Source organism: Panthera leo, chromosome A1, assembly GCF_018350215.1.
Source record: "Panthera leo isolate Ple1 chromosome A1, P.leo_Ple1_pat1.1, whole genome shotgun sequence".
NCBI lineage: Eukaryota > Metazoa > Chordata > Mammalia > Carnivora > Felidae > Panthera > Panthera leo.
Window position 1 is genome coordinate 88,027,355 of NC_056679.1, and position 17,487 is coordinate 88,044,841.

At 59.9% G+C, this 17,487-nt stretch overlaps 1 protein-coding gene across 1 annotated transcript in view; it reads right to left on the reverse strand.

Annotated features, from left to right (window-relative positions):
- The window catches only part of OBSCN (obscurin, cytoskeletal calmodulin and titin-interacting RhoGEF), a 159,294-nt gene that overhangs the window by 21,460 nt on the left and 120,347 nt on the right, over window positions 1–17,487 (reverse strand). The window contains exons 58-80 of the mRNA XM_042931633.1: window positions 14,435–14,513; window positions 14,097–14,221; window positions 13,766–13,963; window positions 13,306–13,338; window positions 12,994–13,092; window positions 12,384–12,602; window positions 11,989–12,061; window positions 11,712–11,779; window positions 10,895–11,014; window positions 10,623–10,762; window positions 10,071–10,271; window positions 9,879–9,961; window positions 9,528–9,701; window positions 8,764–8,920; window positions 8,398–8,514; window positions 8,138–8,302; window positions 7,624–7,782; window positions 7,336–7,513; window positions 6,778–6,891; window positions 1,793–1,960; window positions 1,479–1,581; window positions 1,188–1,317; window positions 90–198 (exon numbers count right to left, since the gene is read on the reverse strand). Coding sequence (XP_042787567.1) covers window positions 90–198; window positions 1,188–1,317; window positions 1,479–1,581; window positions 1,793–1,960; window positions 6,778–6,891; window positions 7,336–7,513; window positions 7,624–7,782; window positions 8,138–8,302; window positions 8,398–8,514; window positions 8,764–8,920; window positions 9,528–9,701; window positions 9,879–9,961; window positions 10,071–10,271; window positions 10,623–10,762; window positions 10,895–11,014; window positions 11,712–11,779; window positions 11,989–12,061; window positions 12,384–12,602; window positions 12,994–13,092; window positions 13,306–13,338; window positions 13,766–13,963; window positions 14,097–14,221; window positions 14,435–14,513 — 3,012 coding nt within the window. The remainder of the gene's footprint in view (window positions 1–89; window positions 199–1,187; window positions 1,318–1,478; window positions 1,582–1,792; window positions 1,961–6,777; window positions 6,892–7,335; window positions 7,514–7,623; window positions 7,783–8,137; window positions 8,303–8,397; window positions 8,515–8,763; window positions 8,921–9,527; window positions 9,702–9,878; window positions 9,962–10,070; window positions 10,272–10,622; window positions 10,763–10,894; window positions 11,015–11,711; window positions 11,780–11,988; window positions 12,062–12,383; window positions 12,603–12,993; window positions 13,093–13,305; window positions 13,339–13,765; window positions 13,964–14,096; window positions 14,222–14,434; window positions 14,514–17,487) is intronic.

Sequence of the window (17,487 nt, forward strand, 5' to 3'; positions counted from 1 at the left end):
ACCCCTCCTTGGCCCTCACTGTCCCTCCTCCAAGAAGCACACCTTGATTGGAAAAGCTGGTGGGAAAAGCCCAGCCCCACAGCACTCACCTTCCACAGCTGCAAGCTGCTCTCTGCGACGTTGTTCCCGGGCTCGCACAGCTGGGCTCTGCATGCACAGCTCTGCCCCGCCCCTCGCAGAGCCCAGCCGGTTCACCAACTGCAGGGCAGATGGCAGGAGCCTGCTTAGAGCCTGTGGCTCCCTGGGGACCATGCAGGTTGTTTGTAGTGGGGGCCCTCCCTGGCTGTGTCCCAGAGGCATAGAGCCTATCACCAAAGAAAGGGTTCCCACACAGACCCAGCATTGCCCAGGGTTTCCTAGGCACTGGGGACACTGTCTACACACTTCAGTGTGGTGGCCATATGGGCCCAAGCACTTGCATGGAACTGAATCTTTACCTACAGGTAACTTATTGATTTCAATTCAAATTGCATGTGGCCAGTAGTGACTGAATCAGACAGTATGGGTCCAGAGCTGGCTCAGGTCTGTGTGTTCCCACAGGAACCCCCATAGGGGCCAGGCCCCACCTAGGCTACCAACAGCAGCCACACAGAGGGGGCTGGTAGCCAGGAAGAGCCACAGCCTGCACACACCATCCACAGACCACCCCCGGCCCTGCAGGTGGGCAAGTGGCTTTGGGAGAAAAGAGGATGCCACCCAGGGTTCCCATCTGGGTCCCTGTCCCCTGTCATGGACACTGGATGGTGGGCCAGAGATCCCCTCCTTCACTGGGGATACTGGGTGATCGTGGGCCAGGGATCGCTCCATCATCAGGGGCACTGGGTAATGGGGGGGCTAGGGTTCTGTCCTCATCATGGTTCAGGGACACTGGGTGATGGTTGGTTGGGGTCCCTCCCTCATCAGGGACACTGGGTGATGGGGGACCAGGATCCCTCCCTCATCAGGGGCACTGGGTGATGGGGGACTAGGATTCTGCCCTCATCATGGTTTAGGGACACTGGGTGATGGTGGGTCGGGGTCCCTCCCTCATCAGGGACACTGGGTGATAGGGGGTTGTGGTCCCTCCCTCATCATGGTTCAGGGACACTGGGTGATGGGGAGCCGGGGTCCCTCCCTCATCAGGGACACTGGGTGATGGGAGGCCCCAAGCTAGTCCCCTCAGCTGCCCTTATGTCTGCCCATGTCACCTCGCACTCATAGTGGCCCAGGTCCTCCTTGTTGGCTGCCAAGATCTCCAACACCAGCAGGCCACTGCGGGGCTCGTTCAGGGTTCGGTATTTGCCGCTGGGTGTCAGCAGGGCCCCATCCTTGTACCACCTATGGCCAACCCTACAGTGTGAGGCAGAGCCACCCCAGCCTCCCCAACTTGACACCCTCCTCTCGCCCCCGCCCTGCAGTCTGGGCTTGCACATGGAGCCCACCCACACTTTGCCAGCGTCCAGCAGACCCTGTCCCAGCCCCCACGCTGCCTGGCCTACCTGATCTGGGGGTGTGGGGCACCTTCGATGGTACAGGTGACCTGAACGTCCTCTCCCTCCACAAAGGGCACTGCCCGGACCTTTTTCACAAACCGTGGGGGTACTGTGGGGCCACCGAGTGGTGGAAGGGGAAGAGATATAGAGAGAGACACCATGATGGAGAGGGACCCTACTCCACCAGTGAGTTCCCCAGATGTGGTCGGAATCCACATGGCCACCATCAGCCCCACCCGCAGGCCTGTGCCCCCCATTGAGTCCCCAAGGTAGAGCAGGGTCCAGATGCCCCACACCCCAGCCTCCCTCCCAAGGCTCACCTTGCACCAGTATCTTGCCTAGGGTGCTGGCATTGCCAGCAGCACTGGCCGCGAAGCACATGTACTGGCCGGAGTCCACGCCAGTCAGGTTGTCCAGAATGAGGGCACATGAGCCATCGGGGTCCTCGATGAGGATGTGGTGAGGGTCCACTTCCACTGGCTTCCCGTCTGGAAAGGAAGGCAGGGCTGTCACGGAGGGGACCCTGCTGGGGACAGGAGGCTGGCCTGCCTGGGGGGTTGCAGTCATGGGGCAGCGATGGAGGAGCACTTCTGGAGCATGGACCCCTGGTGGGGAGCCTGGCTGGCCAAGCTGATCCAGAGTGCCATTTCCTTCCCCAGACCTCCATGTCCCCTGTGCAGCCTTGCAAAGTAGGCTCCTAGCTGGAGGTAGGGGCCGGGCAGAGGGGCCTGGCCCCAACAGATGATGTCCCATTCTGGCACGCAGACCTTCACTCATCTGCCCATTGATTCCGTTACTCCCCGGGACCCCACCCAACAGACACGCTCAGACACTGCCCATGTCCCTCATCACTACCCAACTGAACGTCTCCAGCCATCATGCGATTCTCCCCTGCGTGGAGGCCAGGAGAGGTGCATCTTTCCCCGCAAGGAACTGTGTCCTCCACAAATACCTAAAACTTCACAGGGGACCTTGTATGTGCCGAATGAAGCTGTTTAAATAGTTCATAAGCAGCATCGTGACCCCTAACTCAGAGGAACCCGTGCCAACTGTTTTTAAGCCACGTCAAGTGACCCAGTCACTTTGGGGAAGAGGACACAGGCAGGCCTGCTAGCAGCCCCATAGAAGTCCAGCGTCTCCTAGAACCTGAGGTTTCTCCCCTGAGGGGGCAACCCACTTCCTGCAGCTAACATCTGGCCCCCAAACGTGGGGACTGGCATATGTGGCTCCAGCCAGAAGGCCTTGTTTTCTATCTGTATCTGGCTGGCCTCGTGGTTTCCAAGCGGGGAAACACCCCAGACCCTTCATGCTTCGGTGACAAGAAGGGACACGGTCAGGGACGAGGTGTTCCAGAAGCGAGAGGAGGAGGAAGATAAACAGAAGGCCCCGCTGGGCCAGGTAACAGGACCCATGACAGGTCTGTGGAGTCGGTGGCAGACAGCACGAGGTCCACTGGGCAGGAAACCACCCCCCGCCCCTTCCCTGCCCCCCCCCCCCCCGCCGCCGTGGCCTGTGGAGGAAGAGCCGTGGGGCCGGAGGCTGCAGTCTGGGCACCGAGAAGCAGGGTCAAAAGCAGATCTCTGGGTGGTGCTTTGGCTGACACGCTCCCTCCTGACGCCTGACGTTGACTGGCTTCCTAACAAACACGAGAGCCCATGCTGGGTGCAGTCACCAAGTCTGGATGGGCAGAAGGCAGGAGGGCCAGCACCTGGGCTGGGAGGCCAGGCACCGGAAGTTTGTGAAGGACTCCTTCGGATGACAGCAGAGGAGCCATGTCCCCACAGGGAGCCTTTGATGCCCGTCCTGTGGGCTGGTGGAACCTGCATGGCATCCATAACGTTGTGACAGGCTGGAGGAGGCGGAGGTGAGTGGAGGGCTATAGGAGCATTCTGACAGGTGGCCCTGAGAAAGGCTGGGGGATGTGACTGCTGCTCTGGGCCAGAAGGAGCCCCATCAGCAAGGTCACCACCTTGCAGGGGGTCCCCAGCCAACCAAGGGGCACAGAGCCTCGGGCGGTGATGTGACGTGGCTGCTAAGTCAACATCCCCGAAGCCAAAACAGTATTCGCAGAGATGCTGCTCCAGACGGAGTTTTGGGTGAGCCCCAAACGCGGGACATTACTGAGCTGCGGAAGTGTGTTGTGTCTTCCTGCTCCTCCACCCTGACCTGACAGGTGAGCCTTGGTCCCCTGTGCCCAGAGACCCCAGGCAGGGAGAGGTAGGATTTTCACAGCACCTGCATCCACTCACGGGACTTGAATGTCACCTTGAGGCCAAGTCAGAGTTCTGTGGCTGCAACTTCTACCTCTGGACCCAATGTTTGCGGTATGCAGTTCCCGGGCCAGAGGGAATGTGGGGAGGGGACATTCCAGTGTGTACTCGCCAGGCGCAGAGGTGGCAGCAGCCACCAGAGGGAGCAGGTGGCTGGTCAAAGGCAACTGCTCCTATGGCTCCAGTAGGTGTAGACAGGCCGGGTGTAAGGGGATCCCCCGTGCAGAGCAATGGATCCTGCTCTTCCACCCTCAGGCACTCAGGCACCAGGACCTCTCCGCATTCTTGAGGCGAGGTCTCTGATTCGTGTCCGGGGCCCTCCATTCTGGACATGTGGCCCCTGTGGGTGGGTCAGCACTTGCCCCTCTCTGCCTGCTCCTAACATGGGAAGCGTCCACCCATGACATTCTGCCGTTCTGCTGGCTGGCAAGTCAGAAGTCTCCCCACGCTGAGTCCCTCCATTGCAATAACCAACCTTTACCTCTTCGACGCCTACAAAGGGGACCCCCACCTACAGACTCATGTACTGGGACAGAACCTCTTAGGGGACCTTCCCTCCAATTCCCCCTCCCCCGCCCCATCATCCAGCTCAGGGGAGACCCAGGCTATGCAGTGAGCGCAGCAGCGGTCCAGGCCACATGGTGGGGAGCCGGGTCCCAGTTCCATGGGCAGAGCTCAGAGCCAACTGTGTGGCTCCACTGGCGATGCTCTTCCCAGTGAAGGCTGCTATGTGCCCACCAGCCTTGAGCTGTTGCAAAAGACACAGCCTGAGAGGCTACAGACCGGTCAGTTGAAGACCCCTCCTTGGGGCGGTGAACGAGGTAAAGTTCTTGCATGGGACACCGCTCAGAGGCCAGGCTGGGGGCGGACTCCCCATCCTGGCAAATCAGTGTCTCCGTCAGCTACCGGTGGGGTTTCCTGCCATGACGCTGCTTTGGGTCACAGAAGCTCTGTCCCTACCACATGACTGTGTGCGCTGCGTGTATTGTGACAGCATGTGTCAACACGGGCTGACCATCTGGCTGCCCCCACCTCCTCCATCCACCCCTTGGGGAGGCAGTCTGGTCATTGGACACAGCTATCCCCAGCCAAGTTATCCCCTCCAGAGCACTCACTGTCCACTCCTGGGTGGCACGTCCCCCTTTCCCCTTGGATGTGGGCCCCGGCCAGCACACCCTCTTGGAGGCAGCCTGGCCAAAACAGGTGGCCCCAGGGGTTCGTTCTTGCTTCCAGGAAACTGTATGAACCACTCTGTCCCTCCCAGGATGGAGGGTATGAACCCGTCCTCACAGGTCAAAGGTCTGGCCATGAGGGGACAGCGGGACGGACAGGTACCCTCCCAGGTTCTGTGCAGGGGAGGCAGCTGGGGATGAACCTCCTCAGACCCCAGGACGAGGTGGCTGTGGGGCCTCCCTCCAGAAGACGACCCTGGGGCCGCTCTCCCAAACTGCTGACGGGAACCAGTCCCTGTGTCCCCCAGCTTCAGCCTGTGGCTCTGACTGCAGGACACGGGGAAGGCCCCTCTTGTGTCCCAGCAACACCACCAGTATTCGCTCTAGCCCCATCCTCAGCCATGAAGGACAAACCAGTGCCCCTGGCTGCTCAACCCGAGGGCCTGCCCCGGGACAGCTCCCCAAAACTGGGACTGGACTTGGTTATTCAGACTGAACTGAGGACTTGGAGACCTGCCTGCCAGCCCAAGTGACCCACAGTGAGAGTGTCTCAGTTTACCTGGGGGCCTTGGACCATGTCAGATGGCTGTACTACACTGTGGTTTAGGGCTGGGGCTTAAGGTCACATGTCATTAGCTTGACCTCTGCAGGGGCCGTGACAGGACACCTGTGCCTGCATGAGTGACCCCGAACAGAGGCCCTGGACACAAGGCCACAAGCCACAAGGCTCAGAGGGATGTCCCCAAAGGGCCAGACTGAGTGCTGCCACGCATGCATGTGGGAGCAACATGCAATCTGCATGACCACTGGGTGGGGGGACCCTGGGACCCTTCCCCATGTTGCTTTTCCCTTTCCTGCAATAAAGCACACCCTGAGCGGAATGTTCTGCTGAGTTCTGTGAGTCCTTCAGGTGATTCATTGAATCCAAAGCTGGTCGTGACCCCCCCAAAGTGAATTTGATGCCAGAAGTGGGGCTGGTCCCGGGGACCCCCAGAATACAGCCGGTGTCAGAAGTGGGGATGGTCATGGGGACCCCCAATGTGCAGCTGATGCCAGAAGTGGGGGTGGTCCCTGGGGACCCCCAGAATACAGCCAGTGTCAGAAGTGGGGGTGGTCATGGGGACCCCCAAAGTGAAGCTGATGCCAGAAGTGGGGGTGGTCCCCGGGGACCCCCAAGCTGCAGCTGATGCCAGAGTGGGGGTGGTTCCAGAGACCCCAGACTACAGCTTGTGCCAGAAGTGGGAGTGGTCATGGGACCCCCAAGCTGCATCTGGTGTCAGAAGTGGGGGTGGTCCCATGGACCCCCAGAATACAGCCAGTGTCAGAAGTGGAGGTGCTCCCAGAGACCCCCAAAGTGCAGCTGATGCCAGAAGTGGGGTTATTCCTGGGGACCCTGACCACAGAGCCAGCCTCAGTGCCCTCTCCCTGCTCCTGGCCTCCTGGTTGCCCACCCAGAGCTCCTGAATGTTCACCAGGGAGGCCTGCCAGCTGCCCCCTCTGCCTTATTTCTCTAGCTGGCCGTGTTGCCTTCATGCCACATGTTTGTCTCCTGGTTTGCCATCTGTCTCCTCCCCTAGACGACCAGCACCCCTTGGCAGGGCCTGGCGTCTGGGACAGGGTGTGAGCCCTCGGAGAGCTAAGGAGTGAGTTTGGGGTGGGTAGGATCACTGTGTCGGGATCATGGGTGCACGCCCTCTGCCTCTGTCCCACCTCGTCCACCCACGCACCCATCCAGGCTGGCGGTGATTGTGCCCAGCCCCCCAGCAGGCTGCCCCTCATTCCCCAGCCCCTGCCCGGGATGGATTCCCTCCCAGCGCCTCTTCCTGGTGCAGGATCAACATCCCTTGGGCCCCAGGGGCCTACCTTTGTACCAGCTGACGATGGGCTTGGGTGTGCCTGTCACACGGCAGGCCAGCTTGACAGTCTCACCCAGCTCGGCTGTGCAGTCTGCCAGCTCCTCTTCGAAATCTGGGGGTTCTAGGTACACGCGTGCACACACACACACACACACACACACACACACACACACAACACACACAGGCTTTGAGCTCTTGGTGGGTGGGATAGCCCCCCCCACCAAGTCCTTGGTGCGTCCCTGGCACAGCCAGAAGCCTCAAGGTCAAAGAGTGAGATTGTTATGGACACCACCCCCTGCGACCTTCCATCCAGGACCTGGGTCTGATGGGAGTCAGGGTGAGTGAGGCAAGCTGGGTGGGTAACAAAGAACCGTGGAGAAAGGGGATCCTCTCTCCTGTCCTAGGTGGGGAAGCCCACCTGGGGTTACCAGGTCCTTCACGTCCCTAACAGTCTGGGTGCCTGTCTTGTGCTGGGGTGGGGGGCTGTGTGAACCCCGAGGCTTCCTGTACTCAGGTCAGGCTCAGGCTCCCAATCTGGCAGCACTGCCATGGCCAGGACACTCACGCCACACGGGCAGGGCCAGGCGCTGCTGGATGCCGCAGATCTCCTTCACCCAGGAATTCTTGGTGATGACCGTCCGCGCCTGCAGCAGATACTTGCGCACAGAGTCCTCTCGCTCGTGCCAAACCTCGAAGGCGCGGTCGTCACCCTCCACCTGGTCATTCAGGTCGATGCTGCTCAGCTGTGGGGGGAGGCAGGATGCAGGCTGATCGTCTGGAAGCAGGACTCCACACCCCCTGCCCAGCCGGCACCCCCCTCTGCCCCACTCGGGCTCCATGGGCACCCGTAAACCTTCATCATGTTCCGGAAGACATAGCTGAAGGTGTCAGTGCAGGAATCCCGTCTCGGCTTGCAGACCACCAGGTGGTGGCGGAACAGGAAGACATGCCGATGGTGGCCCTTCCAGGGCATCCGTGCGCCCGGCGCCCCCTCCCACACGATGAAGTGGCCCTGGGGAGCATTCAGCTCTCAGCTCGGTACGTGGCGCCCACGTGGCCCCGCCCAGGCCCTCCACCGTGCCCAGCACCCAGCACCCCGCACCCACATAGCTCCGTCAGGCCCTCCACCGTGTCCTCTACCCCGCACCCATGTGGCCCCGTCAAGCCCTCCACCCTGCCCTGCACCCGGCGCCCACATGGCCCTGTCAGGCCCTCCACCGTGCCCCACACCCCGCACCCGATGGCCCTGCCCAGGCCCTCCACAGCACCCCACACCCCGTACCCACATGGCCCCGCACCAGGCCCTCCACCATGCCCCATTCCCCCCACCCACGTGGCCCCGCCAGGCCCTCCACCGCGCCCAGCACCTGGCGGATGGGCTCGCCCAGGGCCTGCAGGGTGCCCGGGTAGTTCTCCATGAGCGACACGTGCAGTTGGTTCTCAGCGCGCTGCGGCAGGGCCGACACCACGGCATACGCCTGCTCCAACAGCGCGCAGTTCTGCCTGTTTCTCGCCTTGTTGCGGATCAGCTCCTGGGGGAGAAGGCGTCAGGCCCGAGCCCCACCGCCTGCCCGTCTGCCCGACTGCCCACCAAGGCCAGGGAGGGTGGCCACGCGGCGGCCTGTACCTTGAGCAGGGCCTGGTACTGCTGGACCCGCTCCACAGGCTGTTCTAGGAAGTGCTGCAGGGGCGGCAGTGGTGGCTGCGAGGGGTCTAAGGCTGACAGCACGTCTTCCGTGTATTTCTGTGGGAACCGCAGCACGGGGTTGGGGACACACATGTGCACCCCCGATGGCCAGTGTTACCAGGGCGGAAAGCTGAAGGGCTGGGGCGTGGGGTACATGCACATGCGCATACACATGCACTGCTCCTCCCTCCGGTGGGCCTCACACCCTCCTCCTGCCCCCTGCGGTGTCACCCTCTGAAGCTGAGCCCAGAGCTTCAGGGACCCTGCTTTTCTCAGAAAACTATGAGGCACGGGCTGGGGGGGCACCTTGTAGAACTCCTGCACTGCTGTGCTGACCACCGCAGACTCGGCTTGTACGCGGCCTACCAGGAACTCCAGGTACTTCTCAAAGGCCGCCTGGTTCTTGATGAAGCACATGGCCACATCGTCATCCGTGTCACACTGCTGCAGCTCCCTCTGGAAGCTGCAGAACAGGGGACAGTGGTCAGGGGGATGGCGAGCCCTCAGGCTGGGGGAGAAACAGGCTGCTGCCCAGGTCTGGGCTGGGGAGGCTGCAGGTGCGGTGTGTGAGGGCATCCACATCTGCACACATGACGTGTGTGTGTCGTGTACACATGCATGCCCACACGTGTCAGAGTGTGCGTCTGAATGCAGGTATGCACACCTGTATCTGTGTACACAGAAGTGCATGTCGTGGGACGTGCCTCTCATGTGTTTGGAGAAGTTTCTGGAGCGTTCTCACATATGGGTGCTGGCAGCAGGCAAGGATACTGCAGGCGCTTCTGTGGGCGAGCCAGGTACACATGCCTGTGTTCCTAGGGACATCTGTGCCCGTAAACAGGGGTGTGGTGCGCCAGTGGGTAAACCCAGTCAGTGAAGTTCTCTCAGGCATGCGTGAGCATGTGTGCATGTGTGCAGGTGCATCACTGATATGCATGCATTCGTCTTTGTGCACTTGTGACTGTCACGTGTGCTTGTACCTTTGTGCATGCCTGGCTGGCCCATGTGCACGTGTCTGTGTGCACACCTGGGGGCTCCGGAGCAGCCGTGGGGCCTGCCTACCCACCCACCTGCTGTGGAAATGGCTGATGTCCTGCACGTTTCGAAAGATGACAGCCTTCTGGGAGGCCACAGCCGCAGGTACATGGGGGCAGTGGTCCAGGTGCTGCATGTGGTGGCTTTGCAGGAACTGCAGCTTGCCCACAAAGGCCTGCTCAGAGCTCAGCAGCTCCTGGATGATGGAGCTGGGAGGGGATGGGGTGAGGAGAGACCCAGGAGCTCCTGAGGGGGGCAGGCAGCTTCCTCCTCCCATGCAGCCCACCGCCACCCACCTTCAGAACAAGCCCGGCAATGTGGGCAGCACCCCCAAGGCTACCTGGAGGCCACAAAGCCGCTCCTGCCCCTGCCTGCCGGACCCTCACCTTAGCCTTGTCTTGTATTCATCCTCAGACACGGCCTCCCCCGGGAACTCGGGGGCCTCGGTGGGCCCCCACTCGGGTGACAGCTGGTGAGAAAATGGGGGACGGTGGCAGGTGGTCCAGTCTCTGGCCCAGCCCTGCCCTGTGGGAGGACCCAGGGGTCCATCCCAGGACCCCACCCCAGCCATCTGGTACCTTGAGCCGCCTGTCCAGGTAGGCAGGGGACACCCAGCCCTGCCGTGAGGGGCTGGACTTGGTGGGCTTGGTGCGCACAAGCCAGCGCAGCGGGTGGGCGGAGTCCAGCACTTCCACATACTGGCCCTCCCGCAGTGAGATGGCATCCTGCTCGGCCCCCAGGGGCAGGTAGTCAGCCGTGACCACATAGATGTCGAAGATCTGGGGGGGATGATGCCGAGTCAGACCAGAGGGATGCCAGCCTGACCTACCAAGGCCCCCACAGCCCCCACAAAGACCCCAGAGCGGGGAAAACCCAGACTGGAGCCAGCCGGGCCTCCTGAGGCTGTGGAGTGCCTGGCATCACGTTGGGGGAGAAGCCATCCTGAGGTTCCAGAAGTTCCAGGACAAGCTCAACCCAACTCTGCTGATGGAAATCCCATCAGGGTGGCAGTGAGGCCACCCCAGAGGGCCCAGGGGTCCAGGCCATCCCAGGTGGCAGTATTATGCTCCCACTCCTCCCCCCACCGGTGCCCTGCCCGCTGCCTGCCCCCCACTGCCCCATCAGAGCACCTCGCCACGGGAGTCCCCATCCTCCGACTCCGAGGATGACTCCTGGACGCTGGAGGAGGGGCGGGAACGGCCATGCCAGGGGGATGCAGACGGTGTCTTAGATTCCTCATCGCTGTCACCTCCAGGCACCTGCAGCTTGGCTGGGGGCATAGGGCATGTGATGCCCAGGAAGGGCCTGGCCCATATCCCCTCCCCGTGGGTCCCCAGGGTGCATGGACAAGGGAATTCAGTCACTGCCCCTACCCTTGCCCCACAGCCAGCGGCGCCCTCACCCTGTGTGATCTTGGCCGACACTATCTCTGTGATCTGGGAGGTGAGCTTCTGCAGGAACTCCTCTGTGCCCACCTCGGCCAAGGACAAGTGGCTACGGGCCTCCACCGCCATCGGCTCTCCTGGGGACCAGAAGCTGGCTCAGCTAGCTGCAGGCCCTGCAGACCTGTGCTCTCCAGGCCTGGACCTGGGCTCAAGTGTCAGCAGTGCAGAGGAATGCACAGACTTGGGGCCATCACTGCTGGAAGCTTTGCAGGGTCGGGTCAAGAGTGAATGAGGGCTGCCTGGATGAGTGGGGGTCAGCCGAGAAGTGATCCCAAAGGTGGGCAACCAGCACACAGAGCACATGGCCTTCCCTTCTCTACTTCTGTGCAGACTCCCTGCTTTCCATTAAAAAGTTACAAATACCCCAAGGTGCCAGAAGGCCCTGTGCAGGTGGCCAGGAAATGAACCGAAGGACCCTGCTGGGGACGGGGGAGAATCCAGGACCGATCAGGTCTGGATACTGGCATGCCCAGCACCTGCCTCCTGCACTGCCTTCACCTAGCCATCACTGCCACCTGTGTCCAGGCCAGGCATCCACACAGCCCGCTGGGCGTGAGCTGTGAGCCAAGGGTCAGATCTGCAAGGCTCAGAAATGGCCTTGACACCAACTAGCATTCAGAATCAGGCCCAGGAGAGGGCAGGAAGCCCTGGCCCAGAGAGGACAAGCAGGTATTTCTGGAGAAGCTGTGGGCCTGGAGCAGCCTCCTCCATGCCTCACCCCTGCACTGGGTGCATTGACCCCCACCCTGCTCCCTGCTCCCAATCAGCCCATACCTTTCCTCTGCCCAGCAAGATCAGTGAAACCTGCAGGTTCTGACATCTGCGTGGAGACGGCTTGGGTCCTAAAGGGGAGGGGCATCCTGAGGGAATGCTTCAGCCGAAGCCCTGGTGTTACAGTGGGGACACTGAGGCACAGAGAGGGACAGGGCCGGCCCAAGCCACAGAGTCCTTGAGGGGCAAGGCTGGGCTGCAGTCTGGATGGGGTTCCCTCCCAAGGGCAGCAACGCCCCACTCCCAGGCCTGCTGCTGCTGACCTGCTTCCCCTACTCACCCCTGCAGGAAGGTGGAGATGAGGGCCTCCTTCACCCCAGCATGCTCCTCTGCTGCCCCTGCCTCCTTGGGCACTGTCAGGAGAACAGGGTGAGCCTCAGGATGACGCTCCACAGCCCTGAGCCAATTCTGGCGGGGACCCGACCCAGGGTGTCTACCCCCCAGCAGGAACCTTGACCCTCGCCCTTGGGAGCCCCAAGGTGGAGTGGGGCCCAGGAGAATAACACTCAGGGGGGCAGGGGGTTTCTAGGAGGGTCTCATCCAGCTATGCAGAGCCTACAAGACAGGGGTGGGAGCTGGCCCATGGGGCTCTGTGTTCAGGGGGCCAACAGGAGAGGGCTCTGGGTCGGGGGCTCAGTGAAGGTCAGCTGCCCGCAGTCACCCACGCCCACTCACGGCCAGAGATGTGCAGGCTAGCGGAGCAGAGGGCCTGGCCAGCACTGTTGCTGGCGATGCAGGTGTATGTGCCCTGGTGCTGTCTGCCCACATCCAGCAGGACCAGACTGTGCTGCTGTGCAGAGCTGGCCACCGTGTAGCCTGGCGTGTCACGGCCAATCCACAGCACGCCTCGCTCAGCCTCCTCCCGCAGCCAGTGCACGGCTGGGGCCGGGCACCCTGTGGGCAGGAGGGAACAGTGAGGGAGACTTGGGGAGATGGGAAGACTGAAGGGCCTTGGGGGGAGTCCTAGGTAGGAAGAGGGTAGGGCCCTCTCTGATCCTGGGGGAGGAGTCCCAGGTGGGAAGAGGGAGGGGCCCCGCTCAGCCTGGGGGAGGAAGGAGTCCCAGGTGGGAAGAGGGAGGGGCTCGCTCTGAGCCTGGGGGAGGAGTGCCAGGTGGGAAGAGGGAAGGGCCCCCGCTCTGAACCTGGGGGAGGAGTCCTAGGTGGGGAGAGGGCAAGCCCCGCTCTGATCCTGAGGGAAGAGTCCTAGGTAGGAAGGGGGCGGGGCCCGCTCTGATCCTGGGTTTGGCTGTCCTTGTCAAGGGGCAGGACAGTAGGAGGGCCCCACCTTCCACCTTCACTGAAAAGGTGATGCTGGAGCCTTTCTTCACTTTCTTGGAGGTGAATCTTTCCAGGAATCGGGGCGGCACCAGCTGCTGGTACACATCTGGAGAAACAGCAAGCATTGGTGATGAATGCATGTCGAACCCCTGCTCCCCATCCTCGGGGCACCAAGGCCCCCCTCCCAGGTCTCAGCCCCATCCCATCTGGAGGTTGGGTCTCCACAGCCTACAGTGCACCCTCCTCCACCTGCGACGCTGTGTCCCTCACTCACTTTGCTGAGCCACCCACCCACCTCTGCCCACCCGAGTCGGCTCACCTGATTCTGGCTTCTCTTCGGGATCTTTGGGGCCTGAAAGAGGCAAGAAATGGAAGTCAGGCCTGTAGCACCAGGGGGCCTCCCTCCTCTGGGCCTGTGCACCTGCTGGGGGTAGGAGTCTGTAGGGGTGTCCCACCCACTCTCATACACACACCCCTCCACGGCCCCAAGAGTGTGGGCGTTGATCTGGAGCCAGCACGTGGGGTGGTACCCAAGGGCGAGTGAAGCCTGGGCAGAGCTGGGTCCCTCGGCCACTCCCTCTGGCGTGACCTGGGAGCACCTTGCGATGCTCAGAACTTGGGACAAAGGAGCTCATACCCATCCTCCAAAAGTGACTCCTGACCTCCTCCTCCGCAGTCTCCTGGTGCTCCCACACTTGTGGGTCTGTTTCACTGCCTGCCTGCCCCCACCCAGGCCACTTGCACTGCCCAGGTGGGGACACCCAGTCCCCCGCACCCACCTCGGACCAGCAGCCGGGCTGATGAGTAGGCGGCGCCCACGGCATTGCTAATGTAAGCTGAGTACTGGCCGGCATCCTCCTTGGTGACAGATACAACCTCCAGGGTGTGAATCGTCTTCCTGTCAGCCATGCGGATGTGTGCAGAAGCCGTCAGGGGCTGCCCGTCTTTGAACCAGTACAGCCGTGGCGCTGGGTAGCCTGGGACCACAGGGGACTGGTCAGCACACAGCCCCCGGCCAGCATGCCCTGCCCTCAGAACCCCCTGGCCCCCATGCCCACCCAGCCTCCACTGTCCAGATGGCGCTCCGGGCCATCTGTCTCTCTTCCTCACCTTTCACTTTGAGCTGGAACTTGGCCAGGCGCGTGCCAGGGGCCACCTGGAGGTCCTTCATCTCCTCCACCACCTGGGGCAGCTGCCCCTCCTCTGAGGTAGACTCTGTGCCCTCTTGCTCCCGGCTGGTGGGAGAACAGAGAAGGGGCATGAGGTGGACCAGCAAGGGGTCAGGCCTGGATGGCTCCTGCAGACCCCTGCTTGCTGGCAGGACACTGCCAGGGCCTGGCTGAGAGCTCCAGGACTCAGGTTCCGTCTGCCCAGGCCAGCACTGCCGCCCACCCTGGGCCTGCACCACCAGCCTGCTGGGTGCTGCCTGCGTCCACATGGACCTCTACCTGGACAGGTAGCCTTGGGCGCTGAAGTAGGAGGAGGTCTCCGTGGCATCGGCCGCAGTTTCATAGTCCGTGCTGGTCACTGGTAGAGGAACAGTGGCTGGTGTGAGCTCTGTGCCCCACCTGCCCAGGCATGGCCCCCCACCAGAGGCTAGCCACCTGGCTCTCAGTGCGAGTCCATCCCTAGGAGCCACTGACACTCCTGGGGGAGAGGCCATGGGGCACATGGTAGACGGTGTCCCTTCCACACCCCAGGCTGTCTCCATGTTTCCAGGCCTGTATCTAACTGCAAGTCCCAACAAATTGTCAATACTGGGTGACGCTGGGCCTTGTGACTGGCAGAGAGAGGCCAAGGCTATATCCTCCAGTCTTCCCCGCTAGGGAACAAGGAGTGACATATACAGCCAGCCGTGAAGGAGTAACAGGGTCTGGACTCACCCTCTGCTGTAGGCAGGATGTTCGTGTCCCCTTGACCTCAAATGTGGAAACCTGCAGTGTGCTGGTGTCAAGAGCAGGTGCTCTGGGAGGTAGTCAGGGAGTCAGGAGCTCCTGACAGCGGAGCCCCCACCATGGCAATGGCATTAGTGCCCTGACAGGAAGCAACCCCATGCGAGGAAGAGCTTGACTGCAGCCACGAGCAGTACACTTCTGTTGTTTCTACCACCTGCTCTGTGGTCCCTGCTGCAGTAGCCCCAACAGCCTCCCCTTCCCCCATACAGAATATGTGGGACAATGGCTGTGATAGTGTGATTTATAAGAAATACGGACTCGGCCCTTGTCACTGTTCCTGGCTTAGAGGTCCTAAAGCCCTTGGGTTTCCCAACTGAAGACAGCAATGAAGGTGTCATGGTGTTCATAACAAGCCCAAGTTCATGTTGTTGTGGTGACTTTAGAAAGCCCCTAGGGATGGCGGCTGGTGGCCTGTGGACCCCACCATGGGACCAGAGAGTTGGAGGCTTCAGTCCTGCCCCTGACCTCTGGGAAGGGGAGATGGAATCAATCACCAATGGACAATGGGTTAATCGATCATGTCTATGCAATGAAGCCCCCATGAAAACTCAGAGGGACAGTCTCAGCGTTGGGGGGATTGAAGGCTGGGGAGCACGTAGAGACGTGGGGAGAATGACGTGCCTGGAGAGGCATGGAAGCTTCCCATCCCTTCCCCAGCATCTTGATCTGGGCGTCTCTTCTAACGGGCTATCCCTGAGTTATATCCTTTTGTAATAAACCACTAATCTAGCAAGTCAAACATTTCCCTGAGCTCTCTGAGTCCCTCCAGCACATTCATCAGACCCGAGGAGGGGCTGTGGGAACCTGTGATCTGTTGCCTGTGGGTCAGAGCACAGGTGATGTCTGGACTTGGGGTTGGCGTCTGAAGTGGGGGTGGTCTTGTGGGGCTGAGCCTGTGGGGTCTGATGCCATCTCCACATAGATGGGGCCAGAGCTGAGTGAATTGTAGGACCCCCAGCTGGTGTCAGAGAATTTCCTGTTGATCCCTTACAGATAGGAAATAATGGTGAGCCCTGCGATCACCCCAGCTTCCTGCCTTCAGTGTCCAGGTCTAGGAGGGGAAACTGAGGTTGGCAGAGCCAGGTAGACCCTGAGTTGAGGAGACAGAGCTGGCATCCTGGAAGATGAAGGCTGCTGGAGTCCACAGGACAGAAGCCAGAGAAGAGAGAGCTGCACACAGAGTGGGGACCCTCTCACTGGAGGGTCAGCAAAGCACTGACTGGCATGTGCACATGGGGTAAGAGACCTCTGAAGGGGCCATGGACACAGTGCGGAGGATACTGTGTTTCTAGTCAGACTGGAAACTTTCACAATCTGTGGATCAGGTGCTCAGGAAGTCTTTCCTTTCAGTAGAGGGAGGGAATAAGCCCAGCTTCCTGGGCCCCACCTCCGAGGAGGATCTCAAGAAGGTCTGCAGACACACTGATCCTAAAACTCATGTAGAAATGCAAAGGACCCAGAGGCTCAAAACAGTCTTGAACGAGAGCAAAGTTGGAGGACCCACATGTCTAGATGTCAAAACTTACAATGAAGCTACAGCCATCAAGACAGCATGCTGGTGGCATGATGGTCAGATCATGGATAAATGAGACAGAATGAAGAGCCCAGAAATAAACCCACTTGTTTCATGGAAATGAGATTTTGACAAGAGTTCCAGGACCATCTTATGGAGGAAAATAGTCTTTTCCACAAACAGTGCTGGAACATTGGATTTCCACAAGACAAGGATGAATTTGGGCCCTTAGCCTCTCACCATATACAAAAAGCAAACCTAAATGTCAGAGCTAAACCTGTAAAACTCTTAGAGGAAAGCATGGTTGTAAATGTTTATAGCAAAAACTAGGTGATGGTCTTGTAGACGTCACAACAAAAGTACAAGCAAGCAAAGGAAAAGTAGTGGACTTCATCAAATTGAAAATTTTGTGTATCAAGAAAGTGGAAAGAAAACCCTCAGAATGGGGAAAAATGTTCAAAAATCATATATTTGATAATGGCCTAGTACGCAGAATATATAAAGAACTCCTACAACTCAAAATCAAAACCCAATCTGAAAATGGGGAAAAGACCTGAGTAGACATTTCCCCCAAAAAACATACACAAATATCCAATAAAAGATACATGAAAAGATACTCAACATCATTAGTCACCAGGGAAATGCAGGTCAAAACCACACTGCTTAGGGCAGCAATTACTAAAAACCCCTGGGTGGCTCAGTCTGGTTGAGTGTCCAACTTTGCCGCAGGTCATGATCTTAAGGTTTGTGGGTTTGAGTCCCACATCAGGCTCTGTGCTGACAGTACAGGATCCTCTGTCTCCCTCCCTCTGCCCATCCCCTGCTCGCTGTCTCTCTCATAAATAAATAAACATTAAATTTTTTTAATAAATAAAAAGGTGAATAATAACAAGTACTGATGAGGATGTAGGGAATTCGAACCTGCATCCATTGCTGGTGGGAATTGACAATGGCACAGCCCCTGTAGAGCATGGCCATTCCTCCAAGAGTTAGCCACAGAATTGCCATATGACCACATGATTCCACTCCTAGG